The sequence below is a fragment of the Rutilus rutilus genome, assembly GCF_951802725.1.
Source record: "Rutilus rutilus genome assembly, chromosome: 12".
In the NCBI taxonomy this organism is placed as follows: domain Eukaryota; kingdom Metazoa; phylum Chordata; class Actinopteri; order Cypriniformes; family Leuciscidae; genus Rutilus; species Rutilus rutilus.
In genome coordinates this window covers 41,484,850-41,512,012 of record NC_140217.1, presented here as the reverse complement: position 1 = coordinate 41,512,012, position 27,163 = coordinate 41,484,850, and the positions used below count along the sequence as shown (strand labels likewise).

The 27,163-nt window shown below is 42.6% G+C and overlaps 2 protein-coding genes across 28 annotated transcripts in view; both read right to left on the bottom strand.

Moving 5' to 3' along the window:
• The window catches only part of LOC311301486 (ubiquitin carboxyl-terminal hydrolase 9X-like), a 50,512-nt gene extending 34,116 nt beyond the window's left edge, over positions 1-16,396 (bottom strand). For 5 of the 12 annotated variants that reach the window (XM_084426646.1, XM_084426637.1, XM_084426638.1 and 2 more), the window contains exons 1-14: positions 16,143-16,395; positions 14,622-14,760; positions 13,853-14,051; positions 12,776-12,921; positions 12,332-12,411; positions 11,832-11,944; positions 10,569-10,787; positions 8,311-8,426; positions 7,966-8,217; positions 7,105-7,243; positions 5,497-5,649; positions 4,340-4,444; positions 608-814; positions 168-304 (exon numbers count right to left, since the gene is read on the bottom strand). In XM_084426646.1, the coding sequence (XP_084282772.1) occupies positions 168-304; positions 608-814; positions 4,340-4,444; positions 5,497-5,649; positions 7,105-7,243; positions 7,966-8,217; positions 8,311-8,426; positions 10,569-10,787; positions 11,832-11,944; positions 12,332-12,411; positions 12,776-12,921; positions 13,853-13,948 (1,763 nt within the window). In that variant the 5' untranslated portion in view covers positions 13,949-14,051; positions 14,622-14,760; positions 16,143-16,395. The other 7 variants (XM_084426635.1, XM_084426640.1, XM_084426644.1 and 4 more) reach the window with 7 other exon arrangements.
• Positions 16,397-16,836: 440 nt separating this feature from the next.
• The window catches only part of caskb (calcium/calmodulin-dependent serine protein kinase b), a 76,877-nt gene continuing 66,550 nt past the window's right edge, over positions 16,837-27,163 (bottom strand). For 4 of the 16 annotated variants that reach the window (XM_084426647.1, XM_084426658.1, XM_084426656.1 and 1 more), the window contains 8 exons: positions 25,838-25,873; positions 25,294-25,332; positions 24,207-24,403; positions 23,916-24,031; positions 21,510-21,590; positions 19,988-20,068; positions 19,544-19,899; positions 16,837-17,789 (listed from right to left, as the gene is read on the bottom strand). In XM_084426647.1, coding sequence (XP_084282773.1) covers positions 17,613-17,789; positions 19,544-19,899; positions 19,988-20,068; positions 21,510-21,590; positions 23,916-24,031; positions 24,207-24,403; positions 25,294-25,332; positions 25,838-25,873 — 1,083 coding nt within the window. In that variant the 3' untranslated portion in view covers positions 16,837-17,612. The remainder of the gene's footprint in view (positions 17,790-19,543; positions 19,900-19,987; positions 20,069-21,509; positions 21,591-23,915; positions 24,032-24,206; positions 24,404-25,293; positions 25,333-25,837; positions 25,874-27,163) is intronic. The other 12 variants (XM_084426662.1, XM_084426651.1, XM_084426649.1 and 9 more) reach the window with 5 other exon arrangements.

Here is a 27,163-nt window from a genome sequence, read left to right as displayed (position 1 = left end):
CTAATTCAAGCACTTTTCAAGTACATTTTCATAAATATGTCTGTTTTCCAGGACTTAAATTTCAAAAAGTAAAATTCAAGCACTTCAAGTACTGTGTACGAACCCTGCACACACACAGCTGGGACACACGGAGTGTGTGTGATTCGGACACCTGCTCAATAACTCACCTGAGGTTCTGAGGAGCTTCTCCAAACAAGCTGCAGATTTCCCTGATCTGCTTCAGCGCTGGAATCACCCACTTATCGTTCGTGCGAAGCTCCTCGATGAAGCGGTCGATCCACTGCATCTTCTGCGTGTCACGGTCCTGTACCACAGCAAGGCAAGTTCATTTATACAGCGCATTTCATACACTACGACAATTCAAAGTGCTTAACACAGAAAGGAATTAAAATGATCACAAAATTAAAGCAAGGAAAATTAAAAGAGTTATTAAAAAGGAATTAAAAGATTAAGAATATGATACATAAACTTCTCATCTGGCAAAACACCGGTGTATCATATTCTTCACAGCTCCCAGTTTTATTCTGAGATTTTACTCAGCAGAAAAAAAACCTAACGGTGAGAGAGAGCGGTGCATGCTGGGATTGATGTTGCGCCGAACTCTGACCTGAGAGCAGCTGTAGTCCAGGATCTTGATGTGTGCACTCAGGGCCTGGTCCATGATGTCCACTGGCACGTCGTCACTGTGAGCCAGGTTCCACAGCAGGTTGAGCACTTTATGAGCCATCACTCCATCCTTATCATCCTCCGCCAGCCGGCGGATCAACTCCAGGAGCTTCTCACGCTGCTTCTTACTCGCGTTTGTCCAGCTCGCCTGCGGGACACGAGCACAGAGACGAGAGGCAGCCGGTTACCCAGTGTCGGGGGGAACTCATTACAACTGACCAGTGAAGTAACTAGGGCTGTAATCAACCAAAGAAAATCTTGGTCGACTGAAGTCCTGAAATTTTCGACTAAAAATTACGTTAGGAAAAAAAACGTTAAATGAATGAGCTGTGCACTGTGCGCAGGACTTGGTAGCCTTGTTGTCTGCCTAAATGAATTATAATTAAACATAAAAAACTAGTAGGCTGTTTGCAGTATATTAAATAGTTTTTGACATAATTATTTAGCACTGAAATGAGTCTGCCGGCTCTGACAGCGTTGCATCACGTGCACCTGCGCAATATCAGAGCCTATGATTTCTGAAAATAGTACTGTTGTCAACTAGTGATATCATCACAAGAACTTTTGAGGAATATGCAACATAATTTAGACAATTGTTTTTATCATATGTATTATAATAACTGACAAGACACTGTCATTTCAGCCGCTCTGTGCAGCTCGCACAGAGCGAGGCTGAACATAGGAGCTCAGCTTCGCGGCTGAGACACGAATAGACTATTAAATTTAAAAAAAATGCTGCCACACTGCCGATGTCTTTGTTGACATGGTAGAAGAGGACTGACTGACTATGAATGAAACGCTCTCAAAATTAAATAAATAATATTCAGCAAACCTTCTAGTAGCCTACTTTCTTCAATCTGTCGCTCTTCTCCAGTGTGTTGGGCTAATCCAAAAGAAGTGAAAACAAGGGGGGTGTTCTGAAGACAGACTGTTACCTGTGAAACAGGGGTGCTCTGAAAACACCCCCATTAGCAATTAGTGCTTTTCACCTGATGAAATGAACGCGGCAAAAAAAATCGACCAATCAGAATTTTGGTCGAGCCAGAACGTATCGACCGATAATCGACTGGGAGATTACAGCCCTAGAAGTAACGCATAACTTTTAAAATTTACAACAAAATATGTAATGTACACTACTGTCCTCTACCTCTACTGTCCTCTACTGTCCTCTACTGTACTCCACCTCTACTGTACATCTACTGTACTCCACCTCTACTGTGCATCTACTGTACGCTACCTCTACTGTCCCCTACTGTGCATCTACTGTACTCCACCTCTACTGTACTCTACTGTACTCCACCTCTACTGTACTCTACTGTACTCCACCTCTACTGTGCATCTACTGTATGCTACCTCTACTGTCCCCTACTGTACTCTACTGTACTCCACCTCTACTGTACTCTACTGTACTCCACCTCTACTGTCCCCTACTGTGCATCTACTGTACTCCACCTCTACTGTACTCCACCTCTACCGTACTCCACCTCTACTGTACTCCACCTCTACTGTACTCCACCTCTACTGTACTCCACCTCTACTGTACTCCACCTCTACTGTACTCTACTGTGCATCTACTGTACTCCACCTCTACTGTACTCCACCTGTACTCCACCTCTACTGTACTCGTACTCAACCTCTACTGTACTCCACCTCTACTGTACATCTACTGTATTCTACCTCTACTGTGCATCTACTGTACTCCACCTCTACTGTCCTCCACCTCTACTGTACTCCACCTCTACTGTCCCCTACTGTACTCTACTGTACTCCACCTCTACTGTCCCCTACTGTGCATCTACTGTACTCCACCTCTACTGTACTCCACCTCTACTGTACTCCACCTCTACTGTACTCCACCTCTACTGTACTCTACTGTACTCCACCTCTACTGTCCCCTACTGTGCATCTACTGTACTCCACCTCTACTGTACTCCACCTGTACTCCACCTCTACTGTACTCGTACTCAACCTCTACTGTACTCCACCTCTACTGTACATCTACTGTATTCTACCTCTACTGTGCATCTACTGTACTCCACCTCTACTGTGCATCTACTGTCCTCCACCTCTACTGTACTCCACCTCTAATGTACTCTACTGTACATCTACTGTACTCCACCTCTACTGTACATTTACTGTACTCCACCTCTACTGTACATTTACTGTACATCTACTGTACTCCACCTCTAATGTACTCTACTGTACTCCACCTCTACTGTACATTTACTGTACTCCACCTCTACTGTACATTTACTGTACATCTACTGTACTCCACCTCTAATGTACTCTACTGTACTCCACCTCTACTGTACATTTACTGTACTCCACCTCTACTGTACATTTACTGTACATCTACTGTACTCCACCTCTACTGTACTCCGCCTCCACTGTACTCCACCTCTACTGTACTCCACCTCTACTGTACTCCACCTCTACTGTACTCCACCTCCACTGTACTCCACCTCCACTGTACTCGTACTCAACCTCTACTGTACTCCACCTCTACTGTACATCTACTGTATTCTACCTCTACTGTGCATCTACTGTACTCCACCTCTACTGCACATTTACTGTACATCTACTGTACTCCACCTCTACTGTACTCTACTGTCCTCTACCTCTACTGTCCTCTACTGCAGTGGTTCCCAAACCTGTCCTGGAGGACCACCAACACTGCACGTTTTCTTTTTCTCCCTAGTCAAACACACCTGATTCAACTCATCAGCTCATTATCATTAATGAGCTGATGAGTTGAATCAGGTGTGTTTGACTAGGGAGAAAAAGAAAACGTGCAGTGTTGGTGGTCCTCCAGGACAGGTTTGGGAACCACTGCTCTACTGCACATTTACTGTACATCTACTGTACTCCACCTCTACTGTCCTCTACTGCACATTTACTGTACATCTACTGTACTCCACCTCTACTGTACTCGTACTCAACCTCTACTGTACTCCACCTCTACTGTACATCTACTGTACTCTACCTCTACTGTACTTCTACTGTACATCTACTGTACACTCGTAAATCTGCATTAATTATTTCACTTTTGGTGTGAAAGAGTCTTTACATTTGCCCAAAAATATAACTTTTTTTAATTAAAAACAAAACAAGCCCAGCCCAGGTAGTAACGCAACGCATTACTTTTCTAAATAAGTAACGCAATATTGTAATGCATTACTTTTCACAGTAACTCTCCCCAACACTGGCTCTGGATCTCTACACACTGGCTCTGGATCTCTACACACTGGCTCTGGATCTCTACACAACACTGGCTCTGGATCTCTACACACTGGCTCTGGATCTCTACACAACACTGGCTCTGGATCTCTACACAACACTGGCTCTGGATCTCTACACAACACTGGCTCTGGATCTCTACACAACACTGGCTCTGGATCTCTACACACTGGCTCTGGATCTCTACACACTGGCTCTGGATCTCTACACAACACTGGCTCTGGATCTCTACACACTGGCTCTGGATCTCTACACACTGGCTCTGGATCTCTACACAACACTGGCTCTGGATCTCTACACACTGGCTCTGGATCTCTACACAACACTGGTTCTGGATCTCTACAAACTGGCTCTGGATCTCTACACAACACTGGCTCTGGATCTCTACACAACACTGGCTCTGGATCTCTACACACTGCGTGGCGAGCGCCGTTACCTTGAAGCAGTCGAACAGGTGGTCGAGTTGCTCCGGGGAAAAGTCCCATGCCAGCTTGGCCAACAGATCGTGCATGTTCTTGACAATCGCTTCATGTTTACCAGCCTGAGGAAACAGGACAGAGGAGATCAATCACCACACACACTCCTCCACACACACACTCCTCCACACACACACACACACACACACACACACACTCCAGCTTAAGTTCAGTGATGGTTAATTTTTGTTGTAAAAAAGTTAACATCACGGTTCTGGACAAAACAGTGATGTCATCGTCCAGCTCAGCTCAGTTCTCATATAATGGTGTCAGTGCAGGAGATCAATAATATTGTTGAATATTAAATGTCCTCAACTAAGCAAGACAAAAGCCAAAGGCGACAGAGGAACTAAAACTCCATCAGTGACAGAATGGAGGAAAACCCTCGTGAGAAACTCCGTCTCAGTTCTCCTCTGGCCAACGAGCCAACGCTGTGTGATTATGATTCAGGCAGCATTACAGGTCAGAGGTCAGACTGGATCAGAACATTCAGAATATTATCCAGTTCCCTCTGGTCTGGCAGCAGGAGAGAGTTGCGTCAGGGACAAAGGCCACCAGGGAAAGTTTTCCCAGCAGCATCAGCAACAGTTTAACCTGTTAAATCCAGCTTTAATGTAGTTTATGTGTGTATGTGGTGTTAATCTGCTTCAAGACAAAGCATGTGTAAGTTCATAAGTCGACACCATTGCTGAGTATTTCCTCCTTAAAACTGCAGTGAACCAAAGACAGTCTCAAACACACGCTTTGAAATCGCTGGTGTTTCTGACGTCACAAACTACCTTGTAACCAATCAGATCAACGTGTGATCGTCAACCAGTGGATCTCTGAGCTGAGTGAGTGAGTGGAGGCGGGGCTCATTTGCATATTCATAGAACCACGCATACTAAATGAGGCGAGGGTGTCGAGTTACAGTCAAGATAAGGCATGAAGAATTTTTTTTTCAAGTGAATAAGTTTAAATATGTCATTTTGGTGATTAAAGACGAGTTTTAAGGGATAAACTGATTGACTACAGGGGGACTTTAACTGTAGTGAGTTATAGTCAGGTGTTCTGTCACACTACTGATGGATGCATGTTAGCATTAGCATTAGCGTTAAGGTTAACGTTAGGCTCGTACCTGAGCCGCCCAGATGCTGTCCAGGTCCTGCAGGGTCAGAGCTTTCTCCTTAATGACGAAGCGCAGGATCTTCTCCAGCTTCTCCACATACTGCGGCTGGTGAAGACTGTCTCTCAGCACGATGGACAGGATGTGGTTCTGCTGAATCCACTCCTGACACACACAACACACATCATGAGCACTTCCTGTAGCATCACACGAAGTGTAACACACACACACACTACTCTACTATACACCAGGAACAGTGGGTGCGTCTCAATCGCAAAATCCTTCCAGTGCACTGGAACGTTCACTACCTAAAAAGTCCCATAATGCACTGTGAAAACCAGGGAGCATCGATGCTCACTATGTTCCCTTGACAAAAATACTGAAGCATGAAACGTAAATCGTGCAATACACTTCACGACACGTGAAAGATGCTTTAAACAAACAAACAAACCATATTTTAATTATATTTCAGCATAAACATACAGTGATAGACAGGCAGTGAACATAATCTTACTACCATTAATAATTAATTCACCGCTGAAAGTTATATGTAACCGAGTATTCATCAATGTTAAGCATCACCGCTGGTCTGATCACAGATCTAAACTGGTTTCATCAATGCTGTGAACACAGACTAAGACTGGTCTCTTTTTACAGAAGACAAAAGTTATAGAAGTTTAGGTTTACCGTAAAGCAAAAATATAGGGCTGGGCGATATATCGCATATAAATGGAGCGGCATTTACAACACAGAGCTGTAGTTAACTGACAAGCTGAGCCATATCACATTAATTACCACGGACGTATCGCCTGCTATAATTAATGCGATATGGCTCAGCTTGCCAGTTAACTACGGCTCTGTGTAGTAAAGGCCGCTCCATCTGAAAGCAGGTGATGGCGATTTACTACTAATCAAGGAACCGGCTTTACTGACGAGATGCGCCTAACAATGTCATGCGATATATCACCCAGCCCTACAGAAATGTTTAGTTCACTACATTTATTTCATACAAAATACATATTTTACTAAATAATTTGGACTCTTAAATGGATAGAAAATCAAAGCCATACGTCGAACCGATTTGTGCTCCAATTTTGAAGTTGACATCACAGAAATTGAGCTGATTTAAAGTACCGTTCCAATGTCCAACTTCACAACGGTTTTCACGATGAATTTTGAGTGTTTACACTTTCAAATGATTCCTATTTTACAATTACATTTAATCACTTAGCAGACACTTTTATCCAAAGCGACTTACAAATGAGAACAATAGAAGCAGTGAAACTAACAACAGGACAATATGTAAGTGCTATGACCCTTCCCAGTGTAGTCTAACGCAGAATATGTAATAATATATATATTTTTTTTTACATAGATAGAGAAGAGAAGGTGTTCGTATTAATGTATCAAGTGTTGCCGAAAAAGACGCGTCATTTTACTTAAACGATGATTACTTCAATATGTGCTCTAATAGCTAACCCTCCCGCTCCCGGGACACTGAGAGCTAAAGGCTAACGGCAGACAGGCTTCAGTCCCGCAGGCGATCATGAACACCGGGATCAGATTGAGGGACCAGATTGAGACGCACCCGACGACTGACTGATTGACAGGGAATCTTACGGCCATGCGCTCGGCTGTCAGCCACTCCTCTTCCTCAGGGTTCCCGTGCCGGTGTGTGTAGTACGACACGCTCGAGATCACCTTGTTCACTTCATTCAGCGCGTTCATTTTCCCATTAAACGAGGAGATCTGCAACAGCCTGTAAGCAGACGAGAGGAAACACTCCATGATCTTCACTGGCAGAGCGTGAACGGTCACAGAACACACAGTATAACACTAACCGTTATGTATAGTAATAATATAAAGAATATATTTATATTAATATAAATAATTTAAAAATGAATAGTATAAATATAAACCACATAATAGTATTTATTTATAATGTGGAATAACTATTTATATGCCGCCAATTACCATGTGCAATATCATTATTAATATCTATCTCTCTCTCTCTATCAATCAATCAATCAATCAATCAATCAATCAATCAATCAATCAATCAATCAATCAATCAATCAATCAATCAATCAATCAATCAATCAATCAATCTCTCAATCAATCAATCAATCAATCAATCAATCTCTCTCTCTCTCTCTATCTGTCTATCTCTCAATCAATCAATCTCTCTCTCTCTCTCTCTCTCTCTCTCTCTCTCAAACTCAAATTCAAATGAGCTTTATTGGCATGACTTGTACAGTATTGCCAAAGCATTGGCCATTACATAAATGGACATTAACATACACAAATAATCAATAAATCAATCAGTAAACAAATGCATGAATACATTTATATATAAAAAAATAAAATAAAAATCTCTCTCTCTATCTCTCAATCAATCAATCAATCTATCCATCTATCCATCTGTCTATCCGTCTATCTCTCTCTCTCTCTCTCTCTCTCCAGTGTGATGGGACGGCTTACCTAAGGATCATCTTTAACCGGAAGATTTCCAAGTTCTTGACGGTCTCCTCTTGACCAGGAACTCTAGACGCCAGGTTCTTCAAGGACTTGATGATCATGGACAGAGCGTCGTTCTTGGCCTCGTTCTTGGCCTCCTTCTTCAGCTCCTCGTCTGTGAGGTTCTCCAGAAACTGAGGAACCATCTCGATTATGGGTGAGAAGAACTTCTTCACCGTGTGCAAAGTCAAGAACTCGTAACATTGGCCGAAAGGTCTGGAAGACAAACCGAGGAACAGAGAGGCTCAGAAGCAGGAACGAGAGAGCCGTCAGGTCTGTGATGTCAGAGATGGATGTGGATGAACTTACTTGATGAGAGCTGCGATTATCTGCACGTTGAGAGCCTGGACGCTCATGAAGCGATCGTGAAGAATCTGGAACCCGTTCAATGTGCCGAATTTATTGACGAGGTCCACCAGCCAGCCCTGAGCCAGACACACATGACCAGGTCACGACCCCACACACACACACACACTGCATCTGGACAATTATCATTACACGTTTTCCTTCAATAGACACTAGCTGCCTTTCCATCCAAAGATGCAGATTTAACTTTGGAATATTGCAGAAAACATTTGCGAATAAAGCAGCGTTTCCATCCCATGTGTTCAAGAGAACAAAACAGTCACAAAATATCAGTAATAAAGTGTAAGTTTCTGCATCCAATCAATTCCCCACAGACACAATCAAGCCCCGCCCACATCTGTTCTTGTTCCTGAAGCGTTTCACTCGATATACAGCATTACAGGAGAACGACTAGGGCAAACTAGGGCTGCACGATATTGAAGAAAAATGCGATATGCGGTAAATCATTAAATAATGCGATATTCGATACGATAATGCTTAAAGTAGGGCTGGGCGATAAAATGATAACGATAATTATCGCGATATAATTTTTCTCGATAAAACGATATCAAGAGTTCGATAAATGTTCGATAATGTTTATGCACCAAAAGCGGAACGAAACTCATATGAACCGCGCGCCACACAGACCATCTATCCGCTCGGGTCATAGTCCAGACGGCAGCGCAGCGCGAGCTCACTACAGCAGAGGCGTTTACCCTGAGCACTCTCGTCACGAGATCCAGTGAGAAGCGCTTGAATGATTGATGGCTGATGATGTCTCAGTGATTTAAACCAGTTTAAAGGCAGATGAACCAGCGCTGACTAACAGGAGGAACACTGAGCGCTACGATACTGCCAGAAGGCTTTTCCGGCTACAAATTCCCAACATTTACCATGGATTTACTGTAACGGTAGCCTAGTCATACTAACTGCACCATGAAATGTGGGATATACATATTGAACTGTATTATATTATTAATGTAGACGATGTATTAAAGGACTGATGGAATATAATTACAGTATTTAATAATGTATTTAGGATACTGTTTTTCAAACAAATACCATAGAAACCATAAAGTTACATTTTGCCCTGATAGTGAGGTTATCATGATCTAATGCATGATACTGGATGACCAATGGTTAAGTTTAATAAAACTCAAACAGTCAGAATATTACATTTTACCAAATAAAAATGAGAACATGCAGAAACTAAGAAATTAATTGTCCAATAAAGACATTTATTTTAAGGAAAAATTACAAATGTTTGAATGTTGTACCTCAGATGTGTGAATGTTCACCTGTTTGGCAAGAGTTTGTCCTGATATGTTCTGACAATAAAGAGCAGTTTAAAACCACAATTAACGCTCTGGTTTCTACAACTTTCACTTAGGAGCAAAAATCTGCCTTTAAACTTGAAAGAAATAAAGATTTGACTTTTATCGTGATAATTATCGATATAGACTGATATAAAAAAAAATTATCGTGATTTTTTTTTTTGCCCATATCGCCCAGCCCGAGCTCAAAGTGTGTAAAATAAACTTAAATTATCTTTAAAACATATTTAAAATGATATAACCAACATACGCATTTCACATTCATTTTGTGACGAGAAAACATCCCTAACCTTCTGCCAGTGAACATCAGTGTTTTACTGTATACCAGAAGAGTTATTCTAACCTCAGGGGGTCAGGGGTCAGGTTATCCTACATTAGGGTTATTGAACAACACAAACTGAATAATCAAATGTAAAATTAAACTCTGCTTAGTTTTCACTGTATGAATGAAATATATCCTGATTCTTATTAAAGTGAGAGTGAGTTTCTCTGTCTTTAGTCTTTTGTTCATGACTCCAGTTATTGCAAGGCGCTGTGATATGCATATCGATATATACATTTGCGATATTTTAACCCTAATTTAAACTCATTCAAAACAATTCTTGTGCATCTTCCTGTCCGAACACAAATGCCTGAGCATGGGGAATATTGCATTTATACCCATTATATCTTTCTTGCAGCTCTAACTGTAGAGCGCTGGCGCTTGCAACGCCAAGGTCATGGGGTCGATTCCCAGGGAAAGCAAGAACTGATAAGAATGTAAATGTGTACCCTGTATTGTAAGTCGCTTTGGATAATGCATAAATGTAAATGCCCTGCTTCACCGACTGGCTGATCAGAGAGAGACAGGTTCACACTCAGGTGAGAGCGAGAGATGAAGCAGTGCACCTTGGGAGAGCGCGGGTCGGGCGGCCGGGCGAACAGCTCATCGTCGGCGAGCTGCGCTCCTGCAGGGACGCTCTCAGACGGGCGTGTGCCGTTGTAGATGTGGAACTTGCAGTGCGGGTTGGTGGCCATGGAGAGCAGCTCGAGCAGAGGGAACCAGTCCTGAGCCAGCTTGACCACGCAGAGCTCCATCAGCCGGTGCGTGTTGTTGATGATGCACCTCTGGAACGACACATCAGACTCATGAAGACTTAATTACGCATTCGTGGACGAGTTAGGGCACAAAGGTCTCAGGTGAAATAAATGATATATCACTATCTGTGATAAAATAAAAACTATAATTTAAATTTTTGAATTTATTTACCTCTAAAAGTTCCTTAATTATTAAAAGTTAATAATACTTGTTGTATTATTTTAATTTAATACTGTGAAGCTGCTTTGATACGATCTGTATTGTGAAAAGCGCTATACAAATATACAAGTCAAGTACAAGACTTGACCTCTAAAAGTTCCATATTTTCTATGTAAATTATGCTTATTTTTGATGTTATATTTAATATTTCTTTAACTTCAGTAAAAAAATAAAAAATCATTCCAGTAATTTCAGAGACAAAACCTAAAAAAAAAAAGTCATGTGTGTTGGTATAAAAATAACAAAAAAGCAATAATATCAATAGCCACTGGATGGCTGCAGAACTCGATGGCTGCGCACAGGCTGAACTCTATTAGCCATTGTTATAACGAATTTAACCTCAAATTGTTGATTTTATCACAAGTTAAATTGTAATAAAAAAAAACATCTTTGTTGGGTGAGACTATACAAACATGCAAAAATATATGCTTAGACAAATCTGACTATGCTATAAAGAAAAGACAAAGTAGTAGATCATTTATCATTTATCAAAAAAAAAAACATCACATTTCAATAACTCAAAAAGTAAATGGTCCCAAACAGGAAGAGGAATAAACCAGTATGGTATGATCTGCATTGTGGTGGATTTATTGATTTTTATTCGACAAATAAAAAACAAAATGCTCTGAATTAGTTCTTCCCACTCATCCCTATGGTGCCCATTTCTGTCCACAAACGCGGAATTAAGGAGGTTTTTTTTCAACCACTGAACATTGTAGAATCCAGTGTTCAGGGGCAAACCTAGGAGAAGTAGCCAAGTCCTGCACCGCTCAGATTAAGGGTCAGGGTCAGGGTTAGGGTTAGGGTTAGGGTCAGGGTCAGGAGCTTAGATCAGAGATCGATCACAGACTCACGTGGATTTCAAACTTCCAGCCGCTCACGGCCTCATCCGTCAGGATCTTTGTGAATGAGATGGTCAGGCCGTCGCGGAAGAACCTCTGACAGGCCTCACACTTCACGTCCAGCCCTACACACACACACACACACACACACACACACACACACACACACACACACACACACACACACACACACACACACTTGTGTGATGTCATTAATGCTGCTTACAGTGGAAGCCTTTTACTTGGAATAGTATATAAAGTAAACAAAAATTTATAATAAAAATAGGTGCGTATGATTTACTGTAATGCTGTGAAAACTAATCATATTTAATAATGAATTAATTCATTATAATACAATATAACTGCCATTTAATTTCCCTTATTTGGCTGGTAAAAACTGATTCATTTAAAGTGCAAAATGACTGCGGTTATGGAATGATTAATGCAGTTAGACTGAATATCCACGATCATATGAATGATGAATGATGACTGATGTTTCTCAGACGTCTGACCTTTTTTGCTGAGCTCTATCGCCGCTTCCAGCAGAACCTCCAGCTCTCCTTTGGGCAGAACCGGAACCACCCAGCGCGGCCTGGCCCACAGGAACACACGTTACCTCACGACTAACACACACACACACACTCTTGTACATCTATCTTTATGAGGACATTCATTGACACAATGCAATCTCTAGCCGCTTACCCTAACCTTACCCATCACAACTAAGTGCCTAACCCGACCCCTGACCCTAAACCGACCCTTAACCTCATCCCTAAAACCAAGTCTTGACCCTCAAACAGGCCTTTAGAGGCTCTCAGAGACTGAGGACCGGCCAACATGTCCTCACTTTACTCTCTCTGTCCTCACTCCACTGGGCTAACACTCAAACTGGTCCTCACAAAGATAGTTGTACAAGTACACACACACACACACACTCTGAGAGGCGTCAGGCTCACCGGTTGATCATGTCGTCCAGCTTGGCCAGGTCTGTGTGTGGGAAGGCAGGCTCCTCCTCTTCCTGTGTGGGCGGAGCATCAGCCTGAACCACTTCCTCTGGTGGACTGACGGGTGACGTCTCATCGGAGGAGTTCGGCGAGGGCATCTGAACACACACACGAGAGAGCGACAACACGACGTCACACACAAGCTGTTGTATATGCAGTGTATTCATGCGTCTGGTTAACATGAGGCATCTTCACACAGCTCAGCGTCTACACCTGAGAGAGTCGGCTTTACAGTGACCGCTTCAGAGATAACAGGAAATAATGCAGAACATATCGTCACAGTCCAGCTTAAGTTCAGTGATGCTTCATTTCTGTTGTAAAACAGTTATTCATTTTGTTCATTTATATAAATAGCTCTGGAGTAAACTGTGATGTCATCGTCCAGCTCAGCTCAGTTCTCATATGATGGTGTCAGTGCAGGAGATCAATAATACTGTGGAATATCTAATAGAGTTCACATCACGGATATGATGATAACGAGACAGGAAAGATTTCACTGGAATCACAAAAGATCTTCTCTATGATGAAAAATAAAAACACTGACAGCCAATCAGAATCAATCCTGCTTTAAAGAGCTGCAGCATTTAAAGTGACAGACGACGAATCAGAGAATAAACAGCGGTAGTGTGTGTCGTGTGGTACTGCAGTACTGGTAAACAGCGGTAGTGTGTGTCGTGTGGTACTGCAGTACTGGTGTAGTTATCCGTCTCTGTGTGAACCGGTTTCAGATCTTCAAAACTGCCCTGAGGATTAGATCATCGACTAATGGGTTAATCTTTAACAGCTTCTCAGAAACAGCCTCAAGCCACATTAATCTGGATCCATTTGGAAAGCTTTCCGTCCTGTTTCTGTCCGGGGAAACTGATCTTTATGAAGATGGAGGAACACAAGCGGATGAACTTGAAAAAGTAACGTGGACCGTGAAAATGGAGGCATTTAAAAGGTCATGTGATGCACACTACACCTATAGGAGCCTGTGTTTACAGACTGTGTGTTTGCTGAGCTGTGCTGTCTCTCACACACACACACCTGGTTCTGGGGCAGCTGGGTCTGGGTCTGGCCGTCGGGCGCGTGGCTCTGGCTCTCGTTGCCCCCGACAGGAGACCCGCGGGTGGTGGCCGTCATGCTGAGCGGATCTGGGAGATCTCCGATTATGTGTTGGGGCTTCCCCGATTCCAGCGACACTGAAGCAGCGGGAGCTCAGGAGCCACAGAGACCATGGCAGTACCTGCACACACACACACACACACACCAGCAGGTCAACACACACCAGCAGATCAACACACACACACACACACACACACACACATCAGCAGGTCAACACACACCAGCAGATCAACACACACACACACACACACACACACCAGAGAGAACGAGACTGAAGCAGCGGGAGCTCAGGAGCCACAGAGACCATGGCATTACCTGCACACACACACACCAGCAGATCAACACACACACACACACACACACACACACACACACACACACACACACACACTGAACTGGTTCAGTTCAGACATCTGTGCGGATCAGATGCCGCTGCTAACTTTAACCACTGAACACCAGCTGCTCTCGTCCGTCCACACACACACACACACACACTCACGTTTGTTCTGTGCCGAACAGTTTGTCTGTTAACATCATCAGACGCATGTTTTTGTCCTGACGCTCCACTGGTCTATATAAAGTGTGTGTGTTGCTGCACTAATAGGGTCAGATGGGTTCACTAATAAAGAGAGAGATTAATAGCCGGTCGAGAGGAAGAGCAGGAACACTGATGTCCAGAATAATGCCTTACCAACACACAGTTCACCAGTTCTGGACCTCGACACCAGTGACCGGTCCTGCAGAACAGCGAGTGTGTAGAGTCCTGCACACGCTTCAGCGCCGGCGTTCAGGAAGTGACACCAACACCCTTCCTGTCACACAGGTGTCCTCTGAAGAGAAACACAAACACAACAACATCTCAAATAAACCACTCATCCAAATCTGAGCACAGCTGCAAAATAAAGACATAAATCAGACTAAAACAACCAAACACAACTAAATTAAATCAAAAAAGTTTAAATAAATAAATGCATTTATAATGTATATAACAAATCTAAACACACGTACAGCTCAGAGGAATACAGCGAGTAGAAAAAAACTTAATGCAACATTACAGAAAATAAACATTTTCCTATTACTATTTAGGGAATTTTGACAAAATAAATGTGGTCTTTTACATGTAAATCTTCCGCTGTCTTTATGATCATGGTCATATCTGGCTTCTGAAAGCTCTGATTTAGAGAACAAGATTAAACCCTCCATCGTCTGTCAGAAACATCTGATATTAATATCAAAGGCTCAAATGCAGTCCATCCTCTTAACTGTATATTCGGAGAAACTGCACATAAAACGGCGAGACTTCATTATGAAACATGTTTCCCTTCTCCATCAGAGACTCATAACACACACATGTCGCGTGTAAATATCAACATGACGAGCTGTCAATCACCTTCACGAGCAAACAGGCTGATCAATAGAGCTTTCACACTAAATATAGTCTTCTTCCATTAGCATCACACTCCTGTCAGCTGCACACCCATCTCTTACAGGCAGACGTTCACATGACAGTCATTATTAGCAATTTAATGTTGTAAAGAATCACTTTTAAGACCGGTTTCTGAAACCGCTACAGTTAGCATTAGCATTAGCGCTCCGCTCGCGTTCTAAACGTTTATATTCCAGCACAAACAAACAGAACAAAACAAACACGAACACAGTCAAACACCCGCATAAAAGCACGCTTCGTGACGCTTACAGTTAGAATCTGTCATTGTGTTCGTGCGGGTGTTGTTGAGGCCTGTTAGCATCAGTGCTATCATGCTAACCGCTGCTCCACCTCATAAATGGCGCGACGCTCGCGCGCACTCTCTCACTCTCTGATGATCATCATCATCATCATCATCATGTCAACCTTACCGCACACATGAGCTCAAAACAGGCCGCTCAGTCTGTGTTTAGTCGTGTGTGTGTGTGTGTCAGCAGCCATTTTGCTCCGCAAACACTCAAAAAACCGGTCAGACGCGCGCATTTCTCAGTGTCTCGCGCGTGAGCTCATGTTTGGTTGTTGTTTTGAGCTCATGTTTGCAGCAGTGTCTCTTAACCATGAGAAACACACGTCACTCATCGCTCACCCGCGGCGCGCTCCTGCAGTCCGTCAGTGTTTGTTTCGCGGGGTTCACGCGCGTCCGCGGCGCGCGCTGCTTCTGTCGCTCGTTTCGGTTGTTATTCCTGTGTCACCGGGCTAGCCCAGTCCATCACACAACTAACTCACCCAGCACTCACTGACCCGGTGTGGATGATTTTAATGCTCAACTGATATGCGGTTCTTCTAGAATGCCGCGCGGCCCCTCAGCGGCCCGTCTGATGTTTAAATGCCCGCGGCCGCGTCTCAAAGCCTCAGAGTAGTGTGTTGCCCACCTAGACAACACTACTGAGACCCGCGCTCAGGATTCCGGAGCTGCTGGTGTGAATGTTTACCTGAGTTTTGATCAGACTGTGTGTGTGTGTGTGTGTGTGTGTGTGTGTGTGGTGTTCTGTTATTCCAGCAGGAGGCGTCAGTGAGTGACAGCGCGAGCACCAGACCCGGAAGACGATGACGTCATCACACTGTCACGTGTCTTAACGTGAGCTTCACCATCAGATGATTTTTGCTTGAAAAACATTCGAAAGAAGTTGCTCTGTATTTCCATAATAATAATAATATGTCTGTCTGTGTTTTTAAACCAACGCTTTCATACTTTGCATTATAAACATTGATCAGATATCTGACTTCACACACACTCTCAGTTAGGGCTGTATATATAGATGTGTTCCTGGATGTAGTTGTGTGTGAGACACCACGTGATGAACTGTGTGAAACAGCACCACCTGCTGGAGAAATATGAGCATATTAAATGTGCTATATCAATAAATAAAAGTTTAAGTTTTAAATCATCATCATCACTGACAAAAACCACATGCATGACCTGTTTTCAAAAGCAATTTACTTTTTCAACACATGAAAGGAAATAGATAAAAAAAAAACATATCGGAGAGCAGTTTTGTCCTTTGCAGAGGAGTTTACACAGGGCAATATGAAATGAAGAGTTCACACAGTCTGTTCAGTTGTTTATACACACACTACTTCATTTCAACCGCAAAAGGAACGCACCATTGAAACATTTACACACAATAAAATCCTCTCGGTTTTTCTCAGGAGTAAAACAATAATACTCTTTTAAGACAGCACATTTTCTGAAAGGATCCATCTAGGAATGAATATTTTCCACCCCGTTTCCGCACGAGAAATCAAATCCAGGACATTTACAAACACGTCACTAACACAGGGAATGAGGGAAGCGTCCGTTCGGATTCGGGAGAGACACGGACACATCGAGGAAGAGGAGCAACCGAGGAAGAGCTGCCCTTGTGCAAACCTACTGTAAACAGAGGGGTGTGTGTGTGTGTGTGTGTGTGTGTGTGTGTGTGTGTGAGCTGTGCTTGTACACCGTCAGTGGGTGGAGTCACGAAGCCACGCCCACAGGTAAGGATTGATTGACAGACTGTGCTCATCATTGCTCAGAGACGCCGTCTCGTACATTTAAAAAGAAAACAGTATAAAATGTCATCAACCCCCTCGGTATTAGTACAGGACCATATCTATGACTTATATATTCATATTTATAGATATTTATATATGTATAGATATATACAACACTCCGCACTGGTAGTCCGTGGCGTGTGTGTGTGTGTGTGTGTGTGGCTAGTACACCCAGGACACGGGCACCCACTGCGCAGTGCTGCACACCAGGTCGATGGCCTCCTCCAGCATGCGGATGGTGTCGTCGATCTCGTTATTGATGACCGTCTGATCGAAGTAATGAGCGTATGAGCGCTGGAGCGCCTCGGACTCCTTCTGGAGCCGCTGGAGAGACTCGTCCTGAGGAGCACACACACACATAACACTGAGTACACACATCACTGGAGGAGCACACACACACACACACACACACAACACTGAGTACACTGATATCTGAACACTACAACACTAATCACTGCTAGAGATCGACCGAGAACCGATATTTATTGATTCTCTGAAAATTCACTCCCTCCTTGCATACAAAATAGGGCTGTGCAACGATTAATCGCATCCAAAATAAAAGTTTGTTTACATAATATATGTGTGTGTGTTGTGTATAATTATTCTCAAAGCGGCCACAAGATGGCGCCATTTATCGGCGAATCCGATATTGCAAAACCGACCCGATCATGGGAAAATGCTTAAATATCGGGAGAACCGATTATCGGCCGATCTCTATTTACAGCAGAATTTGCATATGTGAAGCTACTTTAAAACAAACTGTATTTGTATAAAGCGCAACAGAAATACAGCTGAGCTGACATGAGACCTGTGATCTACCACAAACACGCTTCAACTGAGCAAGTCGCTCCAGGACAGAACTCATGCATATTCATCAATATTCCTCAGAAACCTAGTGGAGTTCCTGCCTTTCTGTATCTAGAGTCTAACCAAAGTTTATTCACACACCTCCAACATTTCTCACATTATCACAGTTTATTCACTATAGAAAATGGTAATGAAATATGAGCAGAACTCAGTTGATATCTGACTGGTTTTGTCCGTCCTTCTGTTAGACTGTCTCACACATGAATTATGTTGAATATCTGTCAGCTGTTAAATTTAACTACACAATTAGATAATACCAGTTTAGCTCAACCAATCACCAGTCTGTGTTCAGTCTGTGTGTAAAAAGAGCATTAGCAATTAAAGAAAACACACTTAAGAAAACATGATCAGCTCAAAAATTCTTTAATTGTCACTGGTAGTCTCTGTATGAAGAATATTTGGGAATAATGTCACAGTTTACTTTATTCTGCTCTCCTCACTTACAGAAATGAACTATAGTGTCCTGAACACACTAGTCAAACAATATACAAAATGATATCTGGTGTCTGAATACTATAGACAGAAGCTGTATTTTAAAGATTGTCTCTGAAACATTGCATTTGTGTGAGCGTGTGTGTGATGTGCGTGTGCGCCTGTCATGGAGCGACTTGCCGACACACACTTTACTTACAGGCAGTTTCCTGCACCATCTAGGGATCTGAGAGCATCCCGGAGACGCAAGAACAGAACCAGTCAGCACACAGAACACACATGCAGCATGCAGTGAAGCGTGAGTGTGTGTGTGTGTGTGTGTGTGTGTGTGTGTGTGTGTGTGTGTGTGTGTGAGTGTGTGTGTGTGTGAGTGTGAGTGTGTGTGAGTGAGTGTGTGTGTGAGTGTGAGTGAGTGTGAGAGAGTGTGAGTGAGTGTGAGTGTGTGTGAGTGAGTGTGTGTGTGTGTGAGAGTGTGTGTGTGTGTGAGTGAGTGTGTGTGAGTGAGTGTGAGTGTGAGTGAGAGTGTGAGTGAGTGAGTGTGTGTGTGTGAGTGAGTGAGTGTGTGTGTGTGAGTGAGTGTGTGTGAGTGAGTGTGTGTGTGAGTGTGAGTGAGTGTGAGAGAGTGTGAGTGTGTGTGAGTGTGTGTGAGTGAGTGTGTGTGTGTGTGTGTGTGAGAGTGAGTGTGTGTGAGTGAGAGTGTGAGTGAGTGAGTGTGTGTGTGTGTGAGAGAGTGAGAGTGTGTGTGTGTGTGTGTGTGTGTGTGTGTGTGTGTGTGTGTGTGTGTGTGAGCTTACCTCGGTCATGGCAGGAGTGATGGTTGGCGCCGCGATGAACACGACATACGGCGCAAACTCAGCCGTCCGCAGAACCTTCAGCGCCTGTGAACACAACGCAAGCTCGTCAGAAGCGCTCGGGGAGACAGCGGGAGGATCCGGGCCGGCCCGTACCTGTGGCTCCACGTCCAGGATCGCCACCAGGCCCTGCTCATGGATCTGCCGGATCGTCTCCAGGCGCGTGCCGTACATGGCGTCCTCGTGGCTGCCGTACTCCAGGTAATCGTTGTTGGAGATGTCCTGCATCATCTGGTCATGTGACACGAAGAAGTAGTTCTTCCCGTTCTCCTCGTCCTTCTTCGGAGGTCTGGTCGTGTCTGTTGGGGAGATGTGTGTGTGTGTGAGCGGTCAGTCGCACATGAGGGTCATGCGGGTCAATCGTGCGAATGATGGAGCGAGTCTTACGTGGGATGGGATACGCGAATCTGTCGGGGTGTTTGGCGATGAGAGTGTTCTTGATGTGTCTCCGGCCGACTCCGTGAGCGCCTGCGGACACACACACACACACAAACACACACACACGATCTCTGAATACTCAAAACATCTAAAATCATCTAAAAACTTCTTTATGTGAACGTTAAGGAAACATTCCATTGTATCATTCTTCAAACATTATGGGAACGTTACTTTTGAATGTTCTCTGACTGTTACTTTTGAATGTTCTCTGATCGTTACTTTTGAATGTTCTCTGATCGTTACTTTTGAATGTTCTCTGAACGTTACTTTTGAATGTTCTCTGATCGTTACTTTTGAATGTTCTCTGATCGTTACTTTTGAATGTTCTCTGATCGTTACTTTTGAATGTTCTCTGAACGTTACTTTTGAATGTTCTCTGCACGTTACTTTTGAATGTTCTCTGCACGTTACTTTTGAATGTTCTCTGATTGTTACTTTTGAATGTTCTCTGATTGTTACTTTTGAATGTTCTCTGATCGTTACTTTTGAATGTTCTCTGACTGTTACTTTTGAATGTTCTCTGATCGTTACTTTTGAATGTTCTCTGATCGTTACTTTTGAATGTTCTCTGAACGTTACTTTTGAATGTTCTCTGATCGTTACTTTTGAATGTTCTCTGATCGTTACTTTTGAATGTTCTCTGAACGCTACTTTTGAATGTTCTCTGATCGTTACTTTTGAATGTTCTCTGATCGTTACTTTTGAATGTTCTCTGATCGTTACTTTTGAATGTTCTCTGAACGTTACTTTTGAATGTTCTCTGATCGTTACTTTTGAATGTTCTCTGATCGTTACTTTTGAATGTTCTCTGATTGTTACTTTTGAATGTTCTCTGATCGTTACTTTTGAATGTTCTCTGATCGTTACTTTTGAATGTTCTCTGAACGTTACTTTTGAATGTTCTCTGATCGTTACTTTTGAATGTTCTCTGATTGTTACTTTTGAATGTTCTCTGATTGTTACTTTTGAATGTTCTCTGCACGTTACTTTTGAATGTTCTCTGATCGTTACTTTTGAATGTTCTCTGATTGTTACTTTTGAATGTTCTCTGATCGTTACTTTTGAATGTTCTCTGATTGTTACTTTTGAATGTTTTCTGATTGTTACTTTTGAATGTTCTCTGAACGTTACTTTTTTAATGTTCTCTGATCGTTACTTTTTGAATGTTCTCTGAACGTTACTTTTGAATGTTCTCTGAACGTTACTTTTTTAATGTTCTCTGATTGTTACTTTTGAATGTTTTCTGATCGATACTTATGTTTTAAAAACATTATTAAAGACCAGATTACTCTGAACGAACGTTATATTAACGTTACTGGAAGAACGTTTGTTCATAACTTTAAAGAGACCCTTGTTCTGAGAACATTCCCTGTCCATTGAATAATGACTCTATTGTCTGAATTAGTCTCACATCTGATGTTTCCATCATTGATTGTGTTGTTGTGAAGCAGCTTTGAGTCGGATCTCTTACCCAGCAGCACCAGCGTTTTCCTCTTGAACGCGGGCAGCTTCACCACCTCTTCATACGTCACCAGATCTAGTTGGTCAAAGACTGGAGGAAAGAGAGAGCTAGATCAGCGAGTGAGTGACGTGCATGGAGGGACGTGACACAGGAAATGATGTCACTCCATTTAAATGTGATGAGACATGCCGAGATGAATTCTGGGTTTGCTTTAAAACGTCTTTTAATGAAACAAATGTTGCGTGAGATACTTTAATGCTTTGACTAGAAGATTCTGTCCTCATTTACTCATCATTGAGACGTTTAGCAGAATGTTCATGCTGCTCTTTTACAATAAAAACTGCAGGATGATGGAATAAAGTGCAGCATATTCTGTGTGTTTCTGTGCTCATGCGTGTTCAGAGCAAGTAAATGATGACGAGTGATGGTTAGGGCTGCACGATTAACCACAACTAACCCGCTTTTACTGATCTGGCTCATCGCGATTATGAACTGGCAAAGGCTGTGATTATTAGTTATGTGCAGCTTGTCAGTGACGTACGGCTCAGTAAACGCTGCGAGTGTGAGTCGCTTATAACGTGCATTTGAAAAAGCAACACGCGTCAAACATCTTTCCAGACATGAGAAGCGTTTATGAACCTCTTGTCCAACAAAAGACGACATTTAATAACATGATTTTCCTCCAAACTCACTTCATGAGGACAGCTGAGCTCCTCCTCCTGGGAGATGATGAGCTTCTCACACAGAATAAAGCGCACAACATATTATTTCATAGTATTCTAGCCAGTGATAAAGGCTATGCCGATTAATCGCATCCAAAATAAAAGTTTGTTTACATAATATATGTGTGTGTGCTGTGTATAATTATTTTGTAGCCTATATATAAATACACACACAATTTATATTTAAGAAAAATGTGTTATTTTTATATAAAATATTTATATTTATATAAAATATAAATTATGTATAAATATATATACAGTATATACATGCAAATATTTCTTAAATATATACATGCATGTGTGTGTATTTATATATATAAAATAATCATACACAGCACACACTCATATATTATGTAAACAAACTTTTATTTTGGATGTGATTAATCGTTGCCCAGCACTAATACCAAGAAGGCTTAAAGAACTCCACATGTTGTCGTAGTTGTGTGTTTAATAATATTAGTTTATAGGTTATGAAGTGTTCTGATCACAGAGCCGTGCGTCACTGACGAGCTGCGCAGGAAATAATCACAGACTTCAATAATTGGTTTAATCTCGATCAGTCCTGCAGCTCTAGTGATGGTGAACTACTGTAGAGGCTGGAACACACTACACAACACACTACACAACACACTACACAACTTGTTCCCAGATTCTCATGATTTTCCGTTAGAGTTGACACACTAGTAGCCAAAAGTCAGAGTCAATGTGCAGATTTGAGTCGACAGATCTTAAAAATCTGATCTGACTGATTTTTCACTTTGGATTGTGATTCCATCCATGTTTAACATGTTTAATATTTTGAGCTGATTTATGATCAGAGTCAGTAAGTGTGTGTTCATCTCTGCAGGTGTGCGGTGTCTTCCAGCCTGAAGTGTGTGTCGAGTCTCAGTCTGCAGTCCTCCACACTGTCAATCACATCCACTGAGTTCAACATGACACATGAGAGGAAAACACAAGCTCGTTTCATCACTAGCTGATGTGCGTCACACACACACAACATGAAACACAGCAACCGCTCGTTACTTTACAGAGAGCAAAAGACGATCGACACGATTAGTTACTTACATGCGGGGCCGTTAAGGGGAGACAGCGTGTAAAATGGACAGGGGTCAGTTAAACACACATTACAGTACAGCACCACTGACACACACACACACACACACACACGCTGCTGAACATGAGCTGCGCTCACAAACCAACACGCAACACACACACTCATCAGGCTCTCCACACGCAACTCAACAATATGACATCATCAGAGAAAACCAGCGCAACAACAGGGATGCTTCGCCTCAGTTCTGCTGTGGCAATGACTTTAGAGTGTGTGTGTGTGTGTGTGTGTGTGTGTGTGTGTGTGTGTGTGTGTGAGTGTGCATGAGTGTGTGTGTGTGTGAGAGAGAGTGAGTGTGCATGAGTGTGTGCATGAGTGTGTGTGTGAGTAAGTGAGTGTGAGTGTGCGTGTGTGTGAGAGTAAGTGAGAGTGAGTGTGCATGAGTGTGTGTGTGAGAGAGAGAGTGAGTGTGTATGTGAGAGAGAGAATGTGTGTGTGAGAGAGAGAGTGTGTGTGTAAGTGAGTGTGTGTGAGAGAGAGAGTGAGTGTGCATGAGTGTGTGTGTGAGAGAGAGAGTGAGTGTGTGTGTGAGAGAGAGAGTGTGTGTGTAAGTGAGTGTGTGTGACGGCAGAAGCTCATTACCTGCGTTGTGTTTTGCTAAGTATTTGTCTTTGTACTGTTTCTTCTTCTTGCCGAACCACGTACAGCTCGCCTGCTGCTCCTGCTTGGTCTTCTCCATCGCCATACACGCCACACGCCTGAGGAACACACACACACACACACACCATGAGCCGCAAGCGTGACACTCACTCCTGCAGCTGTGATGATGATGGTGTGTGTGTGTGTGTGTGTGTGTGTGTGTGTGTGTCTCACCACTCCTGCAGCTGTGATGATGATGATGATGGTGTGTGTGTGTGTGTGTGTGTGTCTCACCACTCCTGCAGCTCTGGTGAGGGAATGAGTCCTGCTGTGCCGTTCTTGGTGTTCTCCAGTTTTCCCTGCCACCAGTTGTGATCGTCTTTGCTGATGATCTGGATGATGTCACCGACTCGGAAGCGGATCCCGGCCTCTTTACAGGGAATCAGATCGTCTTTAGCGGGATCGTACTCGAACTGCGCTCGCACGTAAATCTGCACACAACAGATCACAACGTGTCGGGAAAACATCAATGTGACATTCATCTTAAACGTTTTTCCCAATCATATTTTTTAGTAATCGTCATAAAAGTTTTGAAAATGCGTTACCATGGAAACGGTACTTTAAAACCTTTTAGCGACTCAATTTGTGTGATAACTTCAAATGCGGAACACAACTTGTTTTGACGTATGGCTTTGATTTTATAGCAATTTTACGGTCCAAATTATTTAGTAAAATATTTATTAGCATAATATTTAGCTTTACAGTTAAATTAAACTTCTATAACTTTTTAACAATTTCATTTGTTGAAGTGATTCTGCAATAATCTTCTGAGCGTCTCTGTAAATGTTCTGTAAAGCATTGATGAAGATCTGTGATCAGTTAACAGGTTAAACAAGAACAGATTATAATTAGGGCTGTCAATCAACTGAACATTTTATAGGAATTAATTACATGAATCATTTATTGTGCCAGAAGATCATTACAGCATTAAATGAGTAAATCGATCAATAGACTCTCACTGCATTGTGTTGTTGAATTTCAGACACATTAAACACTGAACATGAACCGACAGCCCAAATTATAATGTGACGGCGTGTCAGACACACACACACACACACACACACACACAGTCAACCAATCAGATGTGAGCAAACCCCACTGACGGACAGCATGGGCGTGTCTAAGAAGCCAATCATCTGAGGGGGGAGGAGCCAATCGTACCACAGGAGGGTTAGTGTATGAACCGTCACTATGGGAAGCTGGGAGTCTAAAGCACCAACTAGAGAAGCAAAGCCTGATGGGAGACTCAGAATCAAAGATGGGAAATGAATCCGGGTCTGTGGGTCGAGTGGAACTGCTCTACTGGGTCCGAGAAACTCACCTTCCGAAACATTTTATCCTTGACTGCAGGTCTGGAGATCTAAGGGGTTGAAAGCATCACACACACACACACACACACATCATGCAGTAGAACAGACCTAACATGGACAGGAAATGGCAGGATGTTGCAGGAACCGCATTTTAAAGCAGTCGGATGAATCAAAGGCCAATTCACACTCAACACAAACACAAGAGGAAATATGCATTCAAAAAAAATAATAATAATCACCCGTTGACAAAGTGATGAAAAAAAAAAAAAAAAACTGACTGATATTAAATATCTGGTTTTCTGAAGCTTTCAGCAGCCAATGAGAGTGCAGGACTCAGGATTTCTCGCATAATCAGAGCAGAAAAAGAATTGAAAACTCCAGAGATTCACTTTGGTTCAGAGATGTGAACGTTTCTCAGAGACAGTATGTTGAGATGTACGGATCGCGTCACATTGTCAGGTGGTTCTCTGTGTGAACAGATCTTCAGGTCGTGCAGCTGACACACACACACACACACACACACACACTCATGTGATCAGCAACATGGACTCTCACCTGTCTTCCTTTGGGCTGAATAGTTGATGGCAGATCCTGCATAGACAAGATTTCTTTATAAACTGTTCAACTGCTAACTTTCAGTTTCAAATATAAATGTTCTGTGTTTGAAAAAACTGACGGCTTGGGGCGTTTTCACACTTGACATGTTTTTTTCAGAACCTGGTGCGTTTTCTCCCTTAGTTCGGTTCGTTTAGGCATATATGAACACGCCAATCACACTCGGATTCACACCGGTTCGGCTGAGCTTCGGTTGAATTTCGGTTGAGTTTCAGTTGAGTTTCGGGTTGAGTTTAGGTTGAGCTTCAGTTGAGTTTCGGTTGAGTTTAGGTTGAGCTTCAGTTGAGTTTCGGTTGAGTTTAGGTTAAGTTTATGTTGAATTTAGGTTAAGTTTAGGTTGAGCTTCAGTTGAGCTTCGGTTGAGTTTAGGTTAAGTTTTAGTTGAGTTTATGTTGAATTTAGGTTGAATTTAGGTTGAGCTTCAGTTGAATTTAGGTTGAGTTTAGGCTGAATTTAGGTTGAGTTTAGGTTGAGCTTCGGTTGAGTTTCAGGTTGAGTTTCGGGTTGAGTTTCGGGTTGAGTTTCTATTGAGTTTAGGTTGAGCTTCAGTTGAGCTTCGGTTGAGTTTTGGTTGAGTTTTGGTTGAGCTTCGGTTGAGTTTCGGGTTGAGTTTCGATTGAGTTTAGGTTGAGCTTCAGTTGAGCTTCGGTTGAGCTTCAGTTGAGCTTCGGTTGAGCTTCGGTTGAGTTTTGGTTGAGCTTCAGTTGAGCTTCGGTTGAGCTTCGGTTGAGTTTAGGTTGAATTTAGGTTAAGTTTCGGTTGAGTTTCGGTTGAATTTAGGTTGAGCTTCAGTTGAGTTTAGATTGAGCTTCGGTTGAGTTTAGGTTGAGTTTAGGTTGAGTTTAGGTTGAGCTTCAGTTGAGCTTCGGTTGAGTTTAGATTGAGCTTCGGTTGAGTTTAGGTTGAGTTAAGGTTAAGCTTCGGTTGAGTTTAGGTTGAGTTAAGGTTAAGCTTCGGTTGAGTTTAGGTTGAGTTTAGGTTGAGTTAAGGTTAAGCTTCGGTTGAGTTTAGGTTGAGCTTCGGTTGAGTTTAGGTTGAGCTTTGGTTGAGGTGAGAAAGCAATCCGACCCAACAGACTAACGAACCAAGCGCTATCATAATTCATAACGGGAAATGTGTTATATAATAGCAGCAGTGTCTGATTCTGTGAGTGAATGCATTCGTTATTATCAGAGTTAATATAATTGCTTAGTTAGAGCGGCAATAAACTCGCGGAGAGAACGTGTCACTGATGCAGAGGAAACTGACCAATAAAAGCACAGTTTA